The 25,723-nt window shown below is 35.3% G+C and overlaps 1 protein-coding gene across 8 annotated transcripts in view; it reads left to right on the top strand.

Annotated features, from left to right (window-relative positions):
• Window positions 1-25,723, top strand: part of UBR3 (ubiquitin protein ligase E3 component n-recognin 3) — a 228,447-nt gene that overhangs the window by 115,470 nt on the left and 87,254 nt on the right. For all 8 annotated transcript variants that reach the window (XM_044381496.3, XM_048213900.2, XM_044381493.3 and 5 more), the window contains 3 exons: window positions 6,960-7,109; window positions 18,042-18,175; window positions 24,102-24,212. In XM_044381496.3, the coding sequence (XP_044237431.1) occupies window positions 6,960-7,109; window positions 18,042-18,175; window positions 24,102-24,212 (395 nt within the window). The remainder of the gene's footprint in view (window positions 1-6,959; window positions 7,110-18,041; window positions 18,176-24,101; window positions 24,213-25,723) is intronic.

Here is a 25,723-nt window from a genome sequence, read left to right on the forward strand (position 1 = left end):
CTGTCCATTTTTTAATTGGATTATTTGTGTTTTGGGTGTTGAGTCGTGTAAGTTCTTTATATATTTTGGATACTGACCCTTTACCAGGTGTGTCATTTGCAAATATCTTTTCCCATTCTGTAGGTTGTCTCTTAGTTTTGTTGTTTCCTTTGCTGTGCGGAAGCTTTTTATTTTGATGTAGTCCCAATAGTTTATTTTTGCTTTTGTTTCCCTTGCCTCAGGAGACACACCTAGTAAGAAGTTGCTACAATGAATGCCAGAGGCCAGTGCTATGGCCTGTGTTCTCCTCTAGGATTTTAAAGGTTTCATGTCTCTCATTTAGATCTTTAATCCATTTTGAATTTATCTTTATGTATGGTATAAGAAAGTGGTCCAGTTTCATTCTTGCATGTTGCTATCCAGTTTTCCCACCCTGTTTGTTGAAGAGACTATCTTTTCGCATTGTATATTCTTTCCTGCCTTGTTGAAGATTAATTGACCATACAGTTGTGGGGCTAGGTCTGACATTTTATGTCAGTCATCTGTGATGTGGTGTATTCTGCGGCCCATAAATAAAAGTTATGTTTTGGTTATTTGTTCTATAAATAAGGCACACACTTGTACCAAGCCAAAACATTTTTTTAAAAAGCATAATAATGTGCTTAATACATCATATAAAACTATATGAAAGCAAAGCTAATCATCTTTTCCTATCTTCCTTTTAATCTCACCCCTCTGGGATAAACTATTGTAAACAGGTTTTCTTGCTTTATATGAATACATATAAAAATTGTATGACTGGATTTTGTAGTTTTTTTTTTAAATAAAATTATACTGTACATAAGGCTATGCACTTTGCTTCCTTTTTTAAAAATTTAACAATGTATCATGAATATTCCTGAAAATTATATATAGTATATATAGATCTCTTTTTATCCCAGATTTCATTATGTACACATGTATGTGTAACATGCATGCAATGCTACATGAATGGGATTAATATACATGCTTTTAATTTGTGTTATTTATTTCTTTTTCTTCCATGACCTGTGATTACAACTTGGTTTGTGTATTCCTCTGCTTTTCTCTATATTCGTATAATCATATACAAACATACTATGATTATATGTTCATTTAATCTTTTCCCTTTCTTCCTCCCGCTCCTTGTTTTTGGTCATTGTTTACCAAATGAGATCACCCTTCCCCGCTCTGTACTTCAGTAATACTTTTAAGTCTTTACCAGTAGTTCTGATTCAGCAGTTCCCAACCGTAATGCACCTTAGAATCATGATAGCCTCCTTAAGGTAATATCTGCACCTAGGCTCCACTATAGACTAGTTAAAAAAGAGTCCTTGGGGGTGGGATTCAGGCATAGCGATCTTTTGAAAGTTTGCAGCTGATTCTAATGTGCAGCCAAAGGTGAGAACCACCACTCCAGTTTAGTGTTTCTTTTCTTTATTTGGGGGCGGGTAGGAAAAGCCTATAATAGTCCATAAGGAAGTAATTTACTTAGCCATGTCTTTATTATTGGACATTCACTTTATTTTCAGTTTGTTTTTTATTCTGCTGTAACAGTGCTGCAGTAAATAGCCTAAGTTTTTGAAATTGGAATATCACTATGTGTATCTACTCTTTGATAGCCGCTAGATGGAGATAAGTGTTTATATATGGTTTTAATATGTATTAACCAAAATTTATAAAGATCCAGTTATAGTGATGTAAATGTGACATTTAACTCATTTTTTCTATATGTTGCCAGTTAAAAGTACAAAAAGTTATTTCTCTTAGAATTTTTGGGTTTAAGAATTTGACATTTTCCTACAAAGCTAAATTTAGTCTCACCATATGATCCAGCCGTCATGCTGTAGTTATTTACCCAATTGATGTAAAAATGTAGGTCCATACAAGAATCTGCACATGAGTATTTGTAGAAGCTTTATTTGCAATCTCTCAGAACTGGAAGTAGCTAAGATGTTTTTCAACAGATGAATGGATAAACAAATTATGGTACATCCATATAGTGGAGTACTATTCAGCAATAAAAAGGAATGAACTATCAAGCCATGCAAAGACGTGGATGAATCTTAAATGCGTAGTGCTTAATGAAAATAGTCAGTCTGAAAAGGCTATATACTGTATGCTTCCAATTATACAACATTTTGGAAAGGCCAAATCTATAGAGATAGTGAACAAATCCATGGTTACCAAAGTTGGGGAATGGGCTTTTAAAATAAGTGAAACACAAGGTATTTTTTAGAGCAGTGAAATTATTCTGTATGAGACTGTACAGTTGGATACATAACACTATGCATTTGTCTAAACTTTATAACAGGAAGAGTGAATTCTAATGTATGCAAGTTTAAAAAGTCATTTAGGAGATTGGCAGTCCCAAGGTGTACTACAGAATGTGACAAGAGAATCTATATTACAAATACATGAAACAACCTCATTTAAGGGATGGGGAGAAAAGGTGCTAAGTAACTTTGGAAATTAGTGGAGTCTGTAATACTGAAGACAAAGGGAACTACACACACGCACAGTACTCTGGTTGATAACATGCCTCCTGTGGCAGTATGGGTTTACTCTTCTGAACCCACTATCCTTATATACTGAACAGTTAGGTAAATGGATGGTGGATGATGGGAGCCAGATTTTTTACCGTTGCAGTGGGAGGTTATAGATAAGCAAGAGGAGAAGGCTGGAGTGATTCATGTGGTAATAGATTAGAGTTAGATCCTGAAAGTGCTCCCAGTGGCCATACTGGAACAATATATGTAAGAAAATAAATTGTATCAGATTATACACCTGAGTATAAAATCAATATCCTGAATTCATACTTATATAAATGATTGAATAAATAGATGAGGAAGAATAGACAAATTTCCCATGCAGAAGAATTCCAAACAATTTATGTAGATAACTCACCCTCAAGCAGGTGAAACAACTCCCCACTCCTTAAGTCCTTAAGTCTAGGCTGTGCTTTCTGACTTCCTTCCAAAAGGTACAGTGTGGAACAGGGGCGGGGAATAATGTTATAGTAGAGAAAGTTGGCAAACACTACCTTAACCAGATGAGCTAGGTAAATATCAGTAGTGGTGTCATGTTGATATTATGTACCTTTGATATGGTGTGATGAAAATGGTACTTTACCTCAGTGGTCTTTCTCCCTAAAACCCATAACCTAGGACTAATCTTGAGAAAAACATTAGAGAAGTTACTGTTAAGGAACATTCTACAGAACACCTGGCCTGTACTCGTCAAAACTGTCAAGGTCATCAAAAGCAAGGGAAGTCTGGGAAACTGTCACAGCCAAGAGAAGCTTAAGGAGACATGACAACTGAATGTAATATGGTATCCTGGATGGGTTTCTGGAATAGAAGAAGCATATTAGGTAGAAACTAAAGAAATCTGATGGAAATATAGACTTTAGTTAATGTATCAACATTTTACCAATAAAAATTGATCAATAATATAATTAGTTATTATTACGTAACAAACCATCCCAAAATTTAGTGATTTAAAACAACAACCATTTGTTATCTCTCCTGAGTGGGTTGGCTGGTGGTTTTAATTTGGACCAGACTTTTCTGTGAAAGGTTTAGCTGGTTGGTTGAGATCTGCTCTTTAGCTGATTACTACTGAGCTGAACTGACTCTGCTCCACGTGGGCTCTCCTCAAGCAAGCTAGCCCAGACTTATTCTCATATAGGTGACATGGTGGAGAGTGCCAAGAAAGAAAGAGGGAAAGCATGCAAGGTCATTTGAGCCCTAGTCTTAGAAAAGCATGTTACTTCTGCCTCATTCTCTCCACTAAAGCAAACCAAGACCAGCTCATATACAAGGAGTGGGGAAATAAATTCTGCCTCTTGATGGGAGGAGTTTCAAAGTCACATTGCAAAGATCATAGATACGGGGAGGGAGGAGTGGAGAATTGGAGCCATTTTGCGGTTGTTCTGAAACAGTGACTGTAAACAGAACTTTGGCAAATTTGAAATAGTGTTCAGAAGAATCACCTGCTTAATTCAGGTAGGTTCTTTTCTGTTCATGTAAAACCAAACAGTTGAGTTAACTATAGCTTTATTTTGCCTTTATTGTAATAATATTCCTTATGGTAATTTAAAATAGGCACTATTGTTTTTAAAGGGCAAGTTGTCAATTTTACACAGAAACACATTTTAAATTTTAATTGTGTTGAAAGTCAAAGTAGAATTTAAGTAATCGAAGTGTTATTTGTAACAGGAATATTTTCATTATTAGAATTGTCTCTGGTTGCACTTGGATTTATCATCTTTGATTATTACTGTCTCAGTTTTGCATCAGTCTTCATTCTTTTAGTTTACCTAAAAGAAATCATTGTAATCTCTTCATTGCATCAATTGGTAGGACATACCTTTTTAGAATTTTTTTGGGGGGTGTGGAGAATATGTGTAGGTGTTGATGTGTGCATGTGATTGGCAGAATTAAGTATCTTTATTGTAATACTTATTATAGAATATACCCTGTTACGCTGTTCATTTAACAGAGCTTGAAAAACTTTTTGTTGAAATACAACATACACATAGAAAAGTGCATGTATGTATCATGAGTGTAGAGCTATATGAGTTTTTAAAAAATATTTTATTTATTTATTTGACAGAGAGAGATACCGGGAGAGGGAGAAGCAGGCTCCCCACTGAGCAGGGAGCCCAATGCGGGGCTTGATTGCAGGCAGATGCTTAACTGACTGAGCCACCCAGGCGCCCCAAGCTATATGAGTTTCTAAAAACTGGGTGTTCCTGGGTAATCAGCATCTGAATTGAGAAATAGAACATTACCAGCATCCTCTAACCCCCCTTCATGTTCTCTGTCACTGCCTTGTGTTCTCTGTCACTGCCTCCAAGAGTAACAAGTATCCTTATTCCTAACCCTATACATTAGTTTTGCCTGTTTTTGTTCTTTATGTAACCATTTACATATAACGCAGGCTCTTCTGAGTTTGACTCTTTCAGAATAAGATGCCCCTAATATTTTTCCATGTCTGTACAGGAGAGAAGTAATAATTATGTTTAATTTGGTCAGAGGTCCTTTTAAAATTTTAACTAAAATTTTGAAATTGGGTACTGGGTGATAGACTCAATCATAAGTTACCAAATATATATATTATATGTATGTAATTATTGGGGGATAATGTATTTTAATTCATTATAGAATATGCAGAAGCAGTGATTTTTCTCTTCTTTTAAGAAGTAAATCATGATCTTTCTAGTTTCTTGAGGAAAAGTGAAAGGGTATGTTAGAATCTGTAATTATTAAAATCAGAATTCAAATAAAATTTACTGTGCATGAAAAAGAGGTCATCTGTTTTATTTTCATGCCTTTAGCCCTGTATCACTATAGAAGACTATCAAGTCTTACTTTAAAAAACTCTAGAAAGAATGATTTAGCTGCTTCTTTGATGTGTTTTACTATGAGGATTTCCCTGAAGTTTTCAAGTTAATTGTACTAAGATATAAAAAAGGAAGACCATGTGTGTGAGATAGCGTCAGTGACATTTTATTCTTTAGAGTCTAATCTGAGACAATTTTTTCGCATCACTTTAAGTCAAGTATTTCTATGTTTTCCTTTGAACTTGAGGACAATCAGTACATCCCCACTTTTCTGTACTAAGGTTTTCTGCCTAAAAAAACAGAGGAATCACATGTCAAATATTAATGGCCTCTGGTACTTCTTTTGAAATCTTTTCATTTTGACCTATTAATTTTATTTTCATAGACATTGAGCTTTCTAGTTCTGATTCTATTCTGGTTCCATTGTATTCTATTGTTAATTGTTTTTTCTCTGATTTTTTCCATTGGCTTCTTTTTATTTCCATTAATACCGGGCATCATCCAAAGTTCTCTTTTAGGTTTCTGCCCCCATTTCTTCTCAGTAACTCTTAATACATATTAGATATGTTTATTTGCATGAATCCTTATTAAAATGTATCTAAATTCGACATCTTTCTTTTTCTATTTCTCTCATGTATTTTTACCTATTTATATAGATATGCCTCCATCTTTTAAATATGTCACACATCAGTTCTGTTTTTCTGGTCTTCCCAGTACCCTGTACTTATTTCTTTGCCACTATGGAAAGCATCGTGATCTTCATAGAATCTAAGAGTCTTTATCTGAATATCATTATTAGCTCAGAGTTTTATTTACTAAAACCAGAGGATTACTGTTATTTTCTATAGTAGTTCTGCTTTATTAATATATATGGTCATATCTAAATGATTTCCCTACATAAATAAATATATATCGATTATCATTATTGCTAAGATATAATCACTAGAATTCAAAATAAAGGAGAAATGGTGTGTTCCTCTGTTTTCTCCTAGTAAATATTGCCATTTGTTCCCCAGGAGTTGCCATGTTATTATAAATTTGCCTCTGAAGTGCCTCAAAAAAAAAAATTAAACAATCTCCTCTTTAATAACTTTCCTTCCTCTGTGTTTTGATTTCAGTTTTTATATGTGAATGATTATATGTGAATGAAACAACAATATTTGAAGTGTATTTAACCATATAAATTAAAATATTTCATTATGGGGGTGCCTGCGTGGCTGAGTTAAGTGTCTCCCTTTGGCTCGGGTCATGATTTTGGGGTTCTGGGATCAAGCCCCTCATTGGGCTCCCTGCTCACTGGGGAGTCTGCTTCTCCCTCTGCCTCTGTCCCTTCTCCTGCTCATGCTCTCTCTCTTTCTCTCTAACTCTCTCTCTCAAATAAATAAAAACTTTAAAAAATTAAAATAAAATCTTTCATTATATCCACTCTGCATTTTTTTTTCCGAGTGAACATTTTACTTCAGCAAGGTTAATTTTTTCCATAGTTTAATTACTATATAACTCTATTGGTATTGAAGCACAAAATTATTTGAACTTGATTTTTTTCCTCCATATTTTCACTGACGAAAGATTTTTCTCCTCAAGAATTAAGAGGTGTAATTTTTTTCCCCCTCAGATTCTCCTGAGAATGATATTCCTATGGAGATCACAACAGCAGAACCACAAGTTTCTGAAGCAGTATATGATTGTGTTATTTGTGGACAGAGTGGCCCCTCCTCTGAAGACCGACCTACAGGATTGGTTGTACTGTTACAAGCATCCTCAGGTAAAATCAAAGTAATTTTTCAGTGGGATTATTTTAGAGCCAATGTATGTACAACATATTAATAAATATCTGTATTAATTGAAAGTTATATCTTTGGGTATAACTATATATCTGTATAGTAAGGATCAATTTAGATCTGAATAGCAAGGATTTTAAATTTGGTTTTATCTGACTTTCCTGGACATGAGTGTTAGAAGAAGCTCTTAAGAGAGAAGTCTCTCTGTGTGTTATACAATCTTTTTCCTTAAAGTGTGATGGTATATTACCAATGCTATATGGCCAATAACGGAGTTCAGCTTTCTTAGCAATTTAATTGTTTTAAAATTGGGAAGCATTTTAAGCCCAGAAATATTGTCAGTTTAAATATTTTAACTACATAAGGCACATTCATGTAGTTTTGCCTTTATTTCTTGAGCTAATAGAAGCAGTAATTCTTAAAACAGCCTACTGAATGGTATCTTTGCCAATGTATAACTTAAAAATTTTTTTAAAAGATTTTATTTATTCATTTTAAAGAGAGCATGCGCATGAGTGGGGGGGAGGGGCAGAGGGAGAAGGAGAGCATCTCAAGCATACTCTACACTGAGTGGGGAGCCTGACATGGGGCTCCATCTCACAACCCTGAGATCATGACCTGAACTGAAATCAAGAGTCAGACGTTTAACCGACTGAGCTACCCAGGTGCCCCTAAAATTTTTTTTTTGAAAAATCTTTGAAGGATTTGTCTGAATACTGTCTATCCTTTCCCATGCTAAAGTATTTTAAGGTGTGATAACCCTTACACACTCTAGTCCCAATGAATTTAATCCATTTTCAACAGGAGTTTGTGTGAAGCAAAGAGAAAATAAAATTCTTACCCTTTTCTCCTGAGCCTTTTTTTCTAGGGTGTTTATTCTCTGAATTAGTAAAGTAGAAAGAGATATGAGACTCCCCTGAGTTCAAATACTGGTATTGCTTGCCATAATCTGGCCAAGTTTGTTGCTTTCTTTTCACTATAGAGATAATATTGGCTTCAGAGGATTGTTGTATTGGTTAAGTAATGTAATATAGGCAAAAGAATCTAATATGGTGTCTGGTAAGTTAGTTTCTCCTCTTGTTACTTTTTTTGCTTAAAAATAAAATTGATTTGGGAAACCCCAATTGAATAGGACATTGGAGTAGAGCTGTCAAGACCAGAAATGCCTACTAAAAAGGAAATGTGTGGGGTGCCTGGGTGGCTCAGTGGGTTAAGTGTCCAACTCTTGATTTTGGCTCAGGCCATGATGTCAGGGTCATAAGATCAAGCCCCAGGCACGTGCATGCTCTCTCTCTCTCTCTCTCTCTCTCTCTCTCTCATAAATAAATAAATAAATAAATAAATAAATAAATAAATAAATCTTTAAAAAAAATAGAAAGGAAATGTGTGGGAGTATTGACTAGTTTTGTAGCTGTTTCTGTTTTCTATTGCTGTGACAAACTAGCTTATTAGATTATTGCCACTTAATTTTTTATAGCTTCTTCACCAAATACTTTATAATCATCAGTGTAATGTTTTATTTATTCCTTCCTTCATTCATTCCAGGTATCTGGGAACCTAGCTGCCAGATACTGTCATAGTGTGAAACAAAGCAAAACAAAATCTCTGCCCTAATGAAGGCAGAAGCTTTTGTTTTTGTTGTTTTAATCTTTTATTATTTTATATTTTTATTTATTTATTTATTTTTTAAAGATTTTATTTATTTATTCGACAGAGATAGAGACAGCCAGCAAGAGAGGGAACACATGCAGGGGGAGTGGGAGAGGAAGAAGCAGGCTCATAGCGGAAGAGCCTGATGTGGGGCTCGATCCCAGATCGCCGGGATCACGCCCTGAGCCGAAGGCAGACGCTCAACCGCTGTGCCACCCAGGCGCCCCGATTATTTTATATTTTTAAAGTTGCTTTGACCAAATTGTCACTTCATTTAATTCCTTTTTACAATTTTGTACACTAGCTAAACTTACTAAAAATTAGATAATTCCACTATATTGTAGCTCTTTTATCTTTTATAGCTAGAAGGAAATGAATAAGAAACTAACATGAAAAAGCGTTAGATCTCTAAAGAGTGATTTTAATTGGGAACTGTAGCAGGTGAAATCTCTGGCTGTTTCCTTCCTTTCTTTCTGAGCCTCACACATGTACTGATATCTTGCATTTTACCCCTTTCTACTTTTTCCTTCTCACATCTTCTCTCTATTTTGATCTGTCCCTTCTCTTTTTCTTTTATCTTTTTAAGCTTGAATATGGAACATTTTATTTATTTTTTAAATTTTGTTTCAAGTTTTTATTTAAATTCTGGTTAGTTAACATATAGTGTAATATTAGTTTCAGGAGTAGAATTTAATGATTCATCACTTATATATAATACAGTACGCATCAAAACAAGTGCCCTCCTTAATACCCATCATGCATTTAGCCCATTTCCCACCTACCTCCCCTCTATCAACTCTCAGTTTGTTCTCTGTAAAGAGTCTCTGTAGTTAAGAGTCTCTTATGGTTTGCCTGTCTTTCTCCCCACCTTCCCTATGTTCATCTGTTTTGTCTCTTAAATTCCACATATAAGTGAAATCATATGGTATTTGTCTTTCTCTGACCTGTTTCGCTTGACGTAATATACTCTAGCTGCATCCATGTTGTTGCAAATGGCGAGATTTCATTCTTTTCGAAGGCTGAGTAATATTCTATTGTGTATGATATATATATATCACACACACGTATATGTATATATCTCACATCTTTATCCATTCATCAGACATTTGGGCTCTTCCCATAATTTAGCTATTATTGGTAAAGCTGCTATAAACACATGTCCCTTTGAATCAGTATTTTTGTATCCTTTGAGTAAATACCTAGTAGTGCAATTCCTGGATCATAGGGTAGTTCTATTTTTAACTTTTTTTTTTTTTTAAGATTTTATTTATTTATTTGACAAAGAGACAGCAAGAGAGGGAACACAAGCAGGGGGAGAGGGAGGAGAAGCAGGCTTCCCGCCGAGCAGGGAGCCCAATGCAGGGCTCCATCCCAGGTCCCTGGGATCACACCCTGAGCCGAAGGCAGACACTTAACGACTGAACCACCCAGGCGCCCCTATTTTTAACTTTTTGAGGACCTTCCATACTGTTTTCCAGAGTGGCTGCACCAGTTTGCATTCCCACCAACAGTGTAAGAGGGTTCCCCTTTCTCGGGGCACCTGGGTGGCTCAGTCGTTAAACGTCTGCCTTCGGCTCAGGGCATGATCCTGGCGTTAAGGAATGGAGCCCTGCATCAGGCTCCTCCCCTGGGAGCCTGCTTCTTCCTCTCCCACTCCCCCTGCTTGTGTTCCCTCTCTTGCTGGCTGTCTCTCTGTCAAATAAATAAGTAAAGTCTTTAAAAAAAATAAAAAATAAAATAAAAGTGTAACATTTGGTGATTTTTTTTTTTTTTTAAAGAAGTTTCCCCTTTCTCTGCTCCTCACCAGCACCTTGTGTTTCCTGTGCTGTTAGTTTTAGCCATTCTCACAGGCGTGAGGTGATCTCATTGTAGTTTTGATTTGCATTTCCCTGATGATGAGTGATGTTGAACATCTTTTCAAGTATCTGTTGGCTATCTGTATATATGTCTTTTTTGAGAAAATGTCTCTTCATGTCTTCTTCCCATTTCTTAACTGGATTATTTGTTTTTTTGGGTGTTGAATTTGATAAGTGCTTTATAGATTTTGGATACTAACCCTTTATCAGATGTGATTTGCAAATAACTTCTCCCATTCCATCAGTTGCCTTTTAGTTTTGTTGATTGTTTCCTTTGCTGTGCAGAAGCTTTTTATATTGTCGAGGTCCCAATAACTCATTTTTACTTTTGTTTTCCTTGCCATAGGAAATGTCTAGTAAGAAGTTGCTATGGCTGATGTTGAAGAGGTTACTGCCTGTGTTTTCCTCTAGGATTTTTATGGTTTCACGTCTCACATTTAGGTCTTTAATCCATTTTGAATTTATTTTTGTAGATGGTGTAAGAAAGTGATCCAGTTTCATTCTTTTGCATGTTGCTCTTCAGCTTTTCCAGCACCATTTGTTGAAGAGACTAATTGGATATTCTTTCCTGCTTTGTCAGAGATTCGTTGACCATGTAGTTATGGGTCCATTTCTGGGTTTTCTGTTCTGTTCTATTGATCTATGTGTCTGTTTTTGTGCCAGTATCATACTGTCTTGATGGCGATAGCTTTGTAATATAGCTTGAAGTCCAGAATTGTGGTGCCTCCAGCTTTGCTTTTCTTTTTCAATATTGCTTTAGCTATTTGGGGTCTTTTGTGATTTCATACAAATTTTAGGATTGTTTGTTCTAGCTCTGTGAAAAGGGCTGTTGGTATTTTGATAGGGATTGTATTAACTGTGTAGACTGCTTTGGGTAGTATAGACATTTTAACAATATTCTTCCAATCCATGAGCATGGAATGTTTTTTATTTCTTTGTGTCTTCTTCAGTTTCTTTCATAAGTGTTCTATAGTTTTCAGAGTACAGATCTTTTACCTCTTTGGTTAGGTTTATTCCTAGGTATGTCACAGTTTTTGGTGCAATTATAATGAGATCAATTCCTTGATTTCTCTTTCTGCTGCGTCATCATTGCTGTACACAAATGCAACAGATTTCTTTATGTTGATTTTGTATCCTGCAACTTTGCTAAATTCATTATCAGTTCAGCAATATTTTGGTGGAGTCTTTCAGGTTTTCTACATAGAGTATCATGTCATCTGCCAATTGTGAAAGTTTGATTTCTTCCCTGCCTATTTGGGTGCCTCTTATTTCTGTTGTTGTCTTGGTGCTGAGGCTAGGACTTCCAGTACTATGCTAAATAACAATGGAGAGAGTGGACATCGCTGTTTTGTTCCTGACTGTAGACGAAAAGCTCTCAGTTTTTCCCTACTGAGGTTGATATTAGCTGTGGCTTTTTCGTATATGGCCTTAATGATATTTAGATATGTTCCGTCTATCCCTGTTTAGTTGAGGGTTTTTATCAAGAACGGATGCTGTATTTTGTCAGGTGATTTTTCCGCATCTATTGAGAGAATCATATGGTTATCCTTTCTTTTATTAATGTACATGTATCACATTGACTGTTTTGTGAATACTGAACCACCCTTGCAGCCCAGGAATAAATCCCACTTGATCGTGGTGAATATGAATATGGAACATTTTAACCACATAATGAAGCAAAGAGACTAGTGAAATGAACTTCCATGTCTCCATCAATCTTCAATAATGACTAACTTGGGCTAATCTTATTTATTTCCCTCCATGCCCCAAATTATATTGAAGCACATTCCAGACATCATTTCACTTCATCTATAAATATTTCACTGTTAGAGTTAAAAAGAAAGTTCTTCTTTTTTAAACATAACCACAGTCACTCATAAGTAAATTAGTTCCTCAGTATAGTAAAATACCTAGTCAGTGTTCAAAATTCCCCAGTTGTTTCTTATTTACTTTATTTGATTAATTAATTTATAGTTATAGGGTCTCCTTATAGTCTTTTAATTAGTAATTCCCTTTTCATCTCCCCTCTTCCTCCTCCCGTTTCCCAAGTAGGGGCCCTCCTACTCCCATACATTTTACTTTTTTGAAGAAATTAGGTTGTTGGAGAACATTCTGGATTTTGCTGAATATATCCCCATGATGTTTAACTTGTTCCTCTGTTCTCTGTTTTCTGTCTGTTTGAGATATTAGTGGTGAATAATGATTATTGCCTAGATTCATCAGTTCATCAGAGAACATAAACCTTTCGTTTTTAGTTTATTACCTGAAACACTTCTATAAAAGAAATTTTACTTCATCAACTATTTTGATTACTCTGATGTATAAATTATACATGAAGGACAGGATAAATACCATATTCTTTTCCTTTATTTACTAGTGCTCAAAGTATTGAGGTAGTGGTTCTTTAGCACTTTCCCAAAAATAATTAATTAGTACTTTTTGTATCACTGTGATCTGTTGCAGTTAATTTCTTGTTGATGGTCACATTCTTCCATCTTTGTTCAGTGGGAGCCTCTTCAAGTTACTTCTTCGGTTCTTTTGACACAAAACTTATATACTTGGGAGTTTACATTTTCTGGCATGGCAAGTTATACCTTTCTGGCCCAGAAATCAGCCATTTTTCTAAGAAGCCTTAGTGTCTTTTATTGGGAAATGGTACTTAGAGACCACAGTCTGGGTGCTAGTTGTGCTTATTGCTCTAGACCATTTTTATAGCCACTGATCCATTATTGGCCTCACTCGAAACCATGCGTTGAAGAAAAGTCCTATGATTTCTCCCCTTAGTCTAACATTTGAGTTGTGCTGAATTAATAGACTTTCGATTAGGAACCATTCAAAACACTGCTTAAAGTAAGGGCCTTTATTGCAGTTCTATAAAGTTCTAAGGGTATTGCTTTAGATGCCGTCTCACTATTGTGCAGAATGCCTGTTGTAAATATTGATTTGGGCAGTTTCAGTTCTCCATAGAAGAATACAGTATAATATAATCTTTTCCATTTTATTAATTATCACAGTCTTTGCAAAACTTAAGAAAGTCAGTGTTTTAATCTTAGTACTTTAAAAACATATGTATTAAAGAAAAAACATGTTATAAGAAGGAACTGAATCTGGAAAGACCTGCAGATTGAGATTTTTAAACCAAATATCAGTGTTCTTGTAGAAAAATGCAGAGTCAGATAAAAACATGAAGGGCAAGGAGGGGAGATGGAGCTGTAAACAGAATTTTTGTATACTATTGGAAGTTGATAATAATGTTTCCAACTTTACTGTTAGAAACTGAAGGTAAGCATTTAAGAAAAAAAGCTAAAAAAAGAAATGAGAAGGGAATCAATATGGTAAACTAGAATATTCAATTAATCACAAAAGAAAGCAGTATAAACAAATTGAGGAACATACAGAAATAAAAAAGCAAAAAGCAAAATTAAGTCCTTCTAAATCAATAATTATTTGAAATATAAATGGTTTCTAGATTATGCTAAATGAAATAAGTCAAGCAGAGAAAGACAATTATCATAGGGTTTCACTCATTTGTGGAACAAGGAATAGCAGGGAGATCATTAGGAGAAGGGAGGGAAAAATGAAGGGGGGGAGAACAGAGGGGGAGATGAACCATGAGAGACTATGGACTCCGGGAAACAAACTGAGGGTTTTAGAGGGGAAGGGGGGTGGGGGAAAGGGCTAGCCTGGTGATGGGTATTCAGAAGGGCATGTATTGTATGGAGCACTGGGTGTTATATGCAAACAATGAATCATGGAACACTACATCAAAAATAAGTAAGTAAATAAATAAATAATTAAATAAGATAAAAGAAGTTCAGAGACAAAAAAATATATAAATGATTTCAACTCTCCAATTAAAAAGCAGAGATTGACAGAATAGACTAAAAAACATGCTGTCTATAGAATATGCTGTCTATAGGAGACATTTTAGATCCAAAGACACAAATAGGTTGAAAATGGATGAGAAAAAGTGTTCCATACAAATAGAACCAACAGAGAGCTGGGATAGCTATGCTAATATCAGACACAGTAGATTTTAAGCAAAATGTCACAAGAGCAAAAAGACATTATATGTTGATAGATGAGTCACTCCATCAAGAAGGTATAACAGTTATAAACTTCATACATACCGGGGACATCTGGATGGCTCAGTTAAGTGTCTGGCAAAGGTCATGATCTCAGGATTGTGAGATCTCAGGGCTGTGAGATAGAAACCCATGTTGGGCTTGAGCTAAGGGTAGAGCCTGCTTGGGAATCTCTTTCTCCCCTTCCCTCTGCCTTTCCCCCCCACCTCTCTCTCCCTCCCTCTCTAAATTAAAACAAAAACAAACCATTCTTAACAACAGTATAAAACAGTTAGGTCTAACCAACTTATATAGAACACTTTACCCAACAAGAGTAGAATACACATTTTTCTCAATTTTACATGGAACATTTTCCAAGATAGACTATATATTAGGTCACAAAAGAAGTCATAATACATTTAAAAAGATTGAAATCATCCAAAGCATCCTCTCTAATCACAATGGAATGAAACTAGAGATCAGTAACAAAAGGAAAACTGGAAAATTCACAAATAGGTGGAAATTAAAATAACACATTCTTTAACAACTACTGGGTCCAAGAAGACATTACAAGTGAAATTAGAAGATACTTTGAAAGAAGTGAAAATGAAAACACAACATACCAATACCTATGGGAAAATAGTGCACAGAAGGAAATTTATAGCTGTAAATATTTACATTGAAAACAAAGATCCTAACTTTACACTTAAGGAACTAGAGAAAAAAAAGCAAGCTAAACTCAAAGCTAGCAGATGGAAAGAAATAATAAAGATTAGAGCATAGATAAATGAAATAGAGAATAGGAAAACAGTAGAAAGAGTCAGCAAATGCAAAAGTTGGTTTCTTGAAAATATCATCAAAATTGACAGTTTTACAACTCGACTGGCCAAGAATAAAAAAACACACAAATAACTAATATCAGAAATGAAAGTTGTGAACATTATCACAGTCCTTAAAGAAGTAAAAGACTATAAAAGAATATTATGAATAATGTTATGTCAGTGAATTTGATATCCTGGATGAAATGGATAAGTTCCTAGAAACACAGAAACTACCAAAACTGACTCAAGAAGAAATAGAAAATTTGAACAGGCATTAAACAGTTAAAGAGAGTGAATCACTAATCAAAAACGTCTCAACAATAAAGGCCCAGGACCAGAAAGTTTCACCCATGATGCTACCAAATATTTTAAGAATTAATATCAGTCCTTCTCAAACTTTAAAAAAAAAAAAATAAAAGGGAATTCTTCTTAACTCATTCTATATTAATAGCCTTACCCTGACACCAAAGCCACATAAAAACATCACACAAAAAGAAAGTGATAGACCTAGTATCTCTTATGAATATAGATGCAGAAATCCTCAACAAAATCCTAGCAAGCCAAATCCAACAAAGTATTAAGAGGATTATACATTATAGCTCATTTTATTTTAGTTCCTAGGATCTCCCTGCTTCTATTTCTTCTTTCTGCTGCTGCTGTAAATCTCTTCAGAACTTAGGGCCCACATTCATATACCTGACATTCATTCCTGAAGAATGGTCTTCTCATGCTTACTGAGTCTTGTAGTAATGTATGGTACTGTATGTTTATATCCCCCCTCCCTTTTTTTGTGCTTTGATATTTTACAATTATAAAATCTTAGTATTATTTTCCCCTCTTGCTATATACTTCTTTTCCCAACTTTTCATTTTGAAAGTTTTATATCTACAGAATACTCTTTACCTGCACTCAACAATTGTTAACATATTGCCATGTTTGTTTTTCTTTCTCTCTCTTATCTATACACACACACACACATGCATATGCACACATACTTTTTAGAAGAAAATGGTAGATGTCATGATGTTTTATCTCTGAATACTTAAGAATGTATCTCCTAAGCACTAGGATATTCTTCTGTACTATTAAACCCAATAAATTTAATATTAATATCTGATATTATATGTTCAAATTCTCCCAGTAATACTTTTTATAACAGATTTCTTGATCCAAGAAGAAGATCATGCATTGCATTTAGTTCTCATTTCTTTTTTTTTTTTTAGATTTTATTTATTAATTAGAGAGAGAGAGCACAAGCTGGGGACAGGGTGAGGGGAGAGTTGGAGGGAGAAACAGACTCTCCGCTGAGCAGGGAGCCCAGTGTGGGACTCGATCCCAGGGCCCTAGGATCACGACCTGAGCCAAAGGCAGACACTTAACCAACTGAGCCACCTAGGTGCCCCTTAGTTGTCATTTCTTGTTAGTTTCCTTGAATCTAAAATAGTTTCCCCAGGCCCTTTTTTAACATTTTGAAGAGCGTAGGTCAGTTGTTCTGTAGAATATCTCATTTTCTGGATTCATGTGATTATTTCCTTATTAGGTTTAAGTTAAACATTTTTGACAATGGCATTATATAAATGATGTTCCTTCCCATTCCATACATTAGGAGGTTCATACTGACAGTTTTTCTCATTATTGGTGATGCCAACTAAGTTTGATCGCTTGGTTATGGTGATAGGTAATCTATAGGATGATACATTGAGACTCTGACACTTCATCCTTTTACTTGATGTCCCTTGCCTGAATCAGTGCATGTGTTATCTGTTCATTTATTCTTTTCAATACTCAGATTTTCTTGAATTTGGCCATCAAAACTCCTGCAGGTCCTCATGATGTCGCCCCTCAGTGTTTGAATACCTCCTTGCTCTTTATTACGTACAATTCCAAGCTCCCCTTGAATTTTTCCCCAACCCTGGGTGTGGCTTTTTCTCCAAGGATCTCTGTTTCCTTTTAGTGAGAAATAGCATATTTAGAAATGAACTTTATTGATACTGGGGAATTGTAACTTCTAGGCTTTTTCAGTGGACAAATTTTGAAAACCATTCTTCCTTCATTGATCAGTTGATCATCCATCCACCCATCCATCCATCCATCCATCCACCCAAAGTTCATACTAATATTTTAATGTTATTTCAAAAAAACAAATATTGGCATACTTTAAAAATTTATTTATTTATTTGACAGGTGGGGAGGGGCAGAGGGACAGGGAGAGGGAGAGAATCTGAAGCAAACTCCACACTGAGCGTGGAATGTGATGCGGGGCTCAGTCTCACAATCCTGAGATCATTACCTGAGCTGAAACCAGGAGTTGGATGCTTAACCAACTGAACCACCCAGGCTCCCCTGTCATATTTTAAGCTTTATTTACTCTGTAGAAGAAACTAGAATATCCCTTTTTTGGGATCTTTAAAAAATATTCTAATAGTAGAAAAATTAGGGTAGCTTGTGATAAATAACAGCTTTTGGTGAATCATGTTGAATCAGGTTGGTTATTTAATGAGCTCTTATTTTTGTTGTTAATGTAGTTTTGGGGCAGTGCCGTGACAACATTGAGCCAAAAAAATTGCCTATCACTGAAGAAGAGCAGATTTACCCTTGGGATACATGTGCAGCAGTTCATGATGTGAGACTTTCATTATTACAGCGTTATTTTAAGGATGTAAGTACCCTTTTTATCATATAGTATTTTTGTCTGCAAAATTGATGATTACTTCTCTCCAGAGTTTTATTTATATTTTTTCTTCTATCAAATGTCATTCTGATTTGGAATATTGAAGTTTTTTTAAAAAATTAATATATGGATAGTAAAGAAATGGAAATCTGTTAATAAATAAAAATTTCAGGTTATAAATGTTATACCTATGTTTTAAATGTTGTTTATTGTGAGATATACACATTCAGTTCAATGGAATGGTATTCACTCTATAAAAACTTTTAGATTTGGCGTGAATATTTTATGAAGATTTTTGCGTCCTTCTTTACTTTCATTTGAAGATATACAATAAGATCTCATTATGATACTTTAAAAATGTAAAGTAGGGGCAGATTTAATTCATGACTTCTGTGGTTTCTTGTGAACTTGGTAGGTTTTTTCCAACCCTTTGCACCTAGGGGTTCTGTCTAGCACTCAGGTGTTCATGAGTCTTGGAAGATCAACTTAATTTATTTAGTAGCACTTGCATTGTTAACTTCCTTGTAAAATTTCTGTACCATTTTTAGTATTTTTTCAGTGGATTATCAAATGGGGTTTCTTTCAGAACCTGTTGTTGTTTTTGGATCTGCTGTATCTTGAATTAAGTACACATATAGTAAGAACTTAAAATAGTTAAAATACAAAGTGAAACATTATTTTTAGTTAGCTATATCAGATGAGTATCTTGAAAGATTTCCAAATATAATTCTTTTTGCCCATAATGTGCTGGAGTAATTGGAAAAAACTAATAGGAGAGGTGGAAGACAAAATCTTAATTAGAATAAACAATTACTGACCTAGTAACGATAAACATCAGAATAGGATGTGGTTCAGTAGTCCGGATTGAGGAGAAGGGTTCTGGTGGATTCTGGTGGAGATGATGGCTCTAGTTAGGGAGGCATTGTGTAGAATAGAAAGTTCCAGGTGAGAAAAAACTGGGTCTTAGTCTTAGCAATGTAAGCTTGCCAGGTAAATAGGATTCAGCTTCCTCAGCAATAAAATAGGGCTCATGTGATCTTTCATACAGTCACCTACCAAGTTAAAAATTTCTTTAGATCATTTTACACATTATAAAGGTCAGTATAAATGTATAGTGGAGTTTTTAATATTCAAACTAGCCTTTTCAGAGGGCTCAAGTTAGGTACACCTTATATAAGGCAGTTTGGGTTAGGTAATGGGGACCGTGCTTCCATATGTTTTCAGAGGCTTTAAAATGAAATTATTATTATTATTTGGAAAAAGAAGCCTGTGTGTGTGTGCGCGCATACATATGCACACATGCACACATTTTCACACTTTTGTCTTTATTCTCTATTGTTTCTTTGAGGTTTTTTGCAGCATATATATATTATTACTTTATTAATAATAGACCAATAAATATCTTCATTTTGAAGAAAATGATGAAATTGTGCTAAGTTCTGCTTTTGCAGAAATTTACTACTTTATTTAGATTTTATTTTGTGGCCATAATCCTGGTTTTAATTTTGTCATTTTGAATCACTTTAGAGTAGATGAGTAAAGATGAATCCTAGAGCCAAACAAAAAAGCCAAATAACCTGATTCAATGAAAACATAACCCAGACTTAAGAGCAAAATAAGTTTGAGGGAAGGGGAGATCTAATAAAGGAGAGAAAGAGTATGGTATCTCTTTTAATGCAGTTGGAATAGTTATTCATTTCTAGAAAAAAAATCTCTTTTGTAAGAACTCTGAACTGGAGTCTGAATTGGATAGAATCTCTATATGTGGAATTGTATTCTTAAATTATATGTATTTTTACACAGTACTTTTTTGCTTTCATCATGGTTATTTTATGTCTATCTGGCGTGCTTCCTGGACCTCTAGAGGCATAAGGCTGTTCTTATATTGGTTTTATGGTTCCCTCAAGGCCTAGCAGGTGCTATGTGGGTTGTAGATACTTACTGGATTTCTTACTGAATGACTCTAGTATAGAGTACCAGAGTTTTGTAGGCAGACAGACTGTATACAGCACAAAAGTTTCTTTTAATGGACACTGATTCTGATTACAGATGAACTGTGTCGACCTCGTCTCTTCACACCAGTTGCATGCATTTTACAGAGTTGACCTACAGAATTTTAGTCATGCAAGATACTGCTGCTGCTGAAACTCGGAGTATTATATATGAGAGACAGGACCCAGTAGGAAGGGAACCTGAGCTTTAGAGTCAGATAGACTTGGGTTTGAACTGGGGCTCTGCCGTTTATAACTACATGATCTTGGTAAACTTTTCATTCTTTTTTTGTGAGGTCTTAATAAATATTGAGGTTGTGAAGATTCAGCATTAAGCAATTCTTAGCACAGTGGTGGGCACATCATTGAAGTCTTTCTAGAATATTAGTCTTGTGTTAGTAAGTGTTTTCCTGTCTTTTTAAAAAATTCTGATTCATGTAAGAAATCTAACAGTTACATAGATAAATGATGTACTGATTTTAGTTTAGTTTTTTTTTTAAAGATTTATTTATTTATTTGAGAGAGAAAGAGACAGCAAGGGGAGAAGGGACAGAGGGAGAAGGAAAGTCTCAAGCAGACTCCATGCTGAGTGCGGAGCCCGATGAAGGTCCTGATCTCAAGACCCTGAGATCATGTCCTTAGCCGAAACCAAGAGTCAGACACCCAACTGACTGCACCACCCAGGTGCCCTCTGATTTTAGTTTTGAAAGCTAACTGCTTTTATTAAAAAGAAAAATTAATTGTTTTTATAATACATTGCCAAAGAGAGCAGCTTGTTTGTTGACTACCAACCATTCTAAAATGATCTAAATCTGCTGCTACTTCAAATGGCTCCAAAACATAAAACAGAGATAAGCAGGTCTCTGTTGCCTTTCTGATTTGTAAAAATAGAAACTGGCTCACCTGCTGTGCGTATTTGATTTGTGCTGTTATACATCTTTAAAATGTCTAGGAAGGCGTTTTGCACTGCGTGATATTTTCAACTTTCAGTTACTCGTGAGTCTTGATTTAACATTGGAATATTGTTTACTATTGTTTATAGATTTTTTTGGTTATTTTACATTATAATGTAAACATTTCCTTTCAGTGTAAATATAAAGTTTAAGGGTGTTTCAAGCTTAATGGCTTTCGAATCTTTCATCAAGTGCTGTCAGTCATGATAGACCTTGTTCCTAATATTGCTCTGGCGTGGCCATCTGTTTACTACAGACTCTAGAGGGTAAACTCAAGTTCAGGCCCAAGTGCTGTTTGACAGAGGCCAAATAAAAATTCAAAGAAAATTATTTTAAGAGAAAAAGTCTAAGCCTGTTTATAGGCTGAAGGGAAGGAATTAGTAGAGGAGAGAAGAATAAGTTCAAGACAAGAGAAGGAGGAGATAAAAGTAATTAACTTTAAGAACAGATTTCAAAAGGGTATTATAGTTGCTTAAATAATCTGGGTCCCTTCTTTATTGCATATTATATTAAGCCTTTGTAAATGTTAAGGTACCTTTTGGGGTTATCTTATGACCAAATCTGTAGTCTAGACGAATGTATGGAGGGTGATGCATTATGCAGAGAAGAAACTGGAATCAGGGAGACTGGTTAAGAAACTTTATTGAAGAGGTACCTGGGTGGCTTGGTTGATTAGGTGACCAGCTCTTGATTTCGGCTGAGGTGATGATCTCAGAGTTGTGAGATCAAGCCGCATGTGGGCGCCCTGCTGAGCAGGGAGTCTGCTTGGAATTCTCTCTCTCCCTCTCCTTCATTCCCTCCGCACTCCTCCTGTATCCTCCTGCATGCTTGTGCACAGGGTCTCTCTCCCTCTCAAATAAATCTTAAAAAAAAAAAAAAAAGAAACTTTATTGAAGAACCCACTCCCCCACAACAAATGATACAGACATGAATGTTATAGTGGGAACAAAGAGGAGGAGCCCAAATCACAAGTTATTTAGGAGATAGAATCTGTGTGGTTTGGGAGATAATACTGTGGTGTGAAGGAAAGTTCAATGACTCTTAGCTTTCTGATTTGGTGACTAAATAGATTGTGGAGTTTTTAAACCAAGAGGAAAAGAAAGATTCATGGAAAAAATGACAAACTTATGCCACATTTGTAAAAAAAATATTTTATTTATTTGTTTTAGAGAGAGCGTGCGCACACGCACATGTGCGAGCAGGGGGATGGGTAGAGGGAGAGAATCTTAAGTAGTCTCCAAGGTAAGCGCAGAGCCTGACATGGGGCTTGATCTCAGGACCCTAAGATCATGACCTGAGCCAAAATCAAGAGTCGGACGCTTAATCAACTGAGCCACCCAGGTGCCCCATGACACATTTTTTTCTTATCTGAGGGACATCAAACTAGATATTTCTGCTTGGCAGTTGAGTATTTGATCTGTCACTGAGGCAAGCCATCCAAGTTTGGAAGGTAGTTGAATTTACTGATTAAGTCACTCAGGGAGAACAGTTTTAGTAAGAAGAGAGTAGCACAAAAAAAATTGAACCTTGAGGAATATAAACATTGAAGGGGCAGGTGAAGAAAAAAAGAGTCTTTAAAGGAAGCCTAAACCGAATGGTTTAAAGAGTTCAGAGGAAAATCAAAAGAGAGTAGCATTATGGAAGCCAAGGGGAAGTAGGCATTTTAAGAAAGAAGTTGTTATTCCATTGTGTGTGTGTGTGTGTGTGTGTGTGTGTGTGTGCGTATCCATTCATCTATTGATGGGCAGTTGGGCTGCTTCCATAATTATAATACTTCTGTAAACATAGGGGCACATGTATCCCTTTGAATTAGGACTTTTGTATTTTGTGTGTATATACCCAGTAGTGTGATTACTGGATCATAGGGTAGTTCTTTTTTAACTTTTTGAGGAACTTCCGTACTGTTTTCCATAGCAGCTGTACCAATTTACATTCCCACCAACAGTGCATGAGGGTTCCTTTTTTTCCCCACATTCTTGCCAACACCTGTTGTTTCTTGTGTTTTTGATTTTAGCCATTCTGACAGGTACGAGGTGATAGCTCACTGTAGTTTTGATTTGCATTTACCTGATGATGAGTGCTGTTGAGCATCTTTTCATGTGTCTGTTGGCCATCTGGATGTCTTCTTTGGAGAAATGTCTGTTCATGTCTTCTGCCCATTTTTTAAATGGATTATTTGTTTTTTGGGTGTTGAATTGTATAAATTCTTTATGTATTTTGGAAACTAACCCTTTCAGCCATAAAAAAAGAATGAAATGTTGCCATTTACAACACGGATGAAGGTAGAGAGTATAATGCTAAGCAAAGTATAAGTCAGAGAAAGACAAATACCATATGATTTCACTCACATGTGAAATTTAAGAAACAAAACAAATGAGCAAAGGAAAGAGAGAGACAACATAAGGGAGAATAATAGAGAATAAACTAATGGATACCAGTGGTTTGGGCGGTGGGTGAAGTAGGTGATGGGAATTAAGGCGTGCACATGTTGTGATAAGCACTGGGTGATGTTATGAAACTGTTGAATCTCTATACTGTATACCTGAAACTAATACAACACTGTGTTAACTATACTGGAATTAAAAGAAAAGAAAAAGTTGTTAATGTCAGATATCACAGAGAGATTAAGTACCATATAGAACAGGTAAAATAATCAACAGCAGAATAGTTTACACTGAACTATAGTATAATATGGAGAGTTTATTTTTCGTGGTATGGAGAAAGTGTAATTTATAATTATTCTCATTCATTATGAGCCTAGATATTTGGAAGCTAAAACTTTGTGGTATTCAAGTTTAAAGATACTGCCTTATGACTGTCAAGTTGGGTGTTAACTTTATATCACAAAAATATAAAGTTTGTATTAGTATAACAATATGAAATCATTCAGAGGTTTATGTGGATATCTTTAAATATGCTTATGTTTCTTTAAAATTAATTGTATTTTGTCTTTTTTTTTTTTTTTTTAAGAGTTCTTGTCTCTTGGCAGTATCAATTGGCTGGGAAGGAGGTGTTTATGTACAAACCTGTGGCCACACATTACATATAGATTGTCATAAATCTTACATGGAATCGTTACGGGTAAGTTGATTTAAAGATGTGTATATCTTTCTAGGTATTAAATATTTTTATAGCATTTATAGCAATATTTTATACATCCCAGTTCATCTTAGGTGATTTTGATTGCCATTTAAACTATGCAGCCTTGTGATTCCTTGACCTCTTTAGCTTTAGGGATTTCATTTTTTTACTTCACTTTAGCAAATTATTTCCATGGTAGTAATTTTAGCCTTTGCTACTCTAGCTCTGAAATATTAAGCTTTAATATCCTACTATATCATTTTATTATATGATCATTCTTCAGATTCTCTTATTTTCATTCTCATTAGTGTGTTTTCCTTCTGATGTCAAGATCTCTAGTCCTTTAACCCCTTTGCATTTTTCCTAGTAGTAGTTCTTCCCTAGACTCACTTTTTTGTATTATGCCTAATCTGCTCTGAATAGCAGGCATTTAATCCTCTTGTCTTGATTTGAGACCCAGGCAGCTAACCCTGCTAGAAAAATCTTAAAACTAAGTGAAGTGGTATGTCTGTACATTTGTGGTTTCCTGTATAACAGTGGCTTAGACTAGCCACTGTTTTGCCTCCCCTATCCCAGGCTCTTCACCTAAACTCCAAGATCCCTTCCCTCTCAACAGATTCTGTCTCTTCCTTTGTCACTAAGAAAACAGTGTGGCTTTCCATCACATACTAAGCTTAGCTTCTTACTTTGCTTATCTATTCCCTAATAAATGAGTCTACATCCCAACCAATCCTTCCTTTTTACTCTTTGAGGTAGTATTCCTTCTTCTGTTCAGGAATAATTTTTCTGTTGATGCTCTAGTATTCCTTTCTCCTTTTCACCTCGGGGGCCTTGTTCTGTTAGTAAGTAACCTCCTTTTCTTCTGTATCTTCAGTTTTTCTGCCTGTTCTGTCCTTTCTTTTCAGTTCATAAAGATGCTCAGGTCCCTGTCGTTCCAAATTTCTTCCCTTGACTTTGCATTCCCCTGTAGCTGCAGTTTTTCTTTTTCTCAGCTCAGCTTCTTAAAAGCATGGCCTTCTCTATTTCCCAATTCCTAACTCGGAAGCAGTGGATTCCTACTTTTCCCTTCATATCCTTCCCTCTCACATTCAGTCACTTAGTAAATTCTACTTATTCTGTCTCTTAAATCTCACTTGACTATATTCTACTTTCATTATTCTTCTACCTTTTTGTGTATGCCTCCATCTGTCATCTTGACTATTGCAATTGCTTTCTCATCAGTTTCCTTACTCCAAGTCTAAATTATTCACTATATTGATCTTTCTAAAATGTAAATCTGATATGTCGTTGGCTTAAAAATCCTTTACTGAATTCTTCCTGATGGGGTAAAGTTCACTCTTCTCTGAATAGTATTCAAGGTACTTCATGATCTGGGCTTGCCTGTTGCTTTAGCTTTATCTTTCATCAATTCAGCATTAATAAGCTAATTAATAGTTCCTTAAGCACATTATGCATTTTTCATACATCTCCAATCATTCATTCAAAAATATTTTACACAGTGTCTACAGTGT

This window comes from Ursus arctos, unplaced genomic scaffold (assembly GCF_023065955.2).
Source record: "Ursus arctos isolate Adak ecotype North America unplaced genomic scaffold, UrsArc2.0 scaffold_1, whole genome shotgun sequence".
In the NCBI taxonomy this organism is placed as follows: Eukaryota; Metazoa; Chordata; class Mammalia; order Carnivora; family Ursidae; genus Ursus; species Ursus arctos.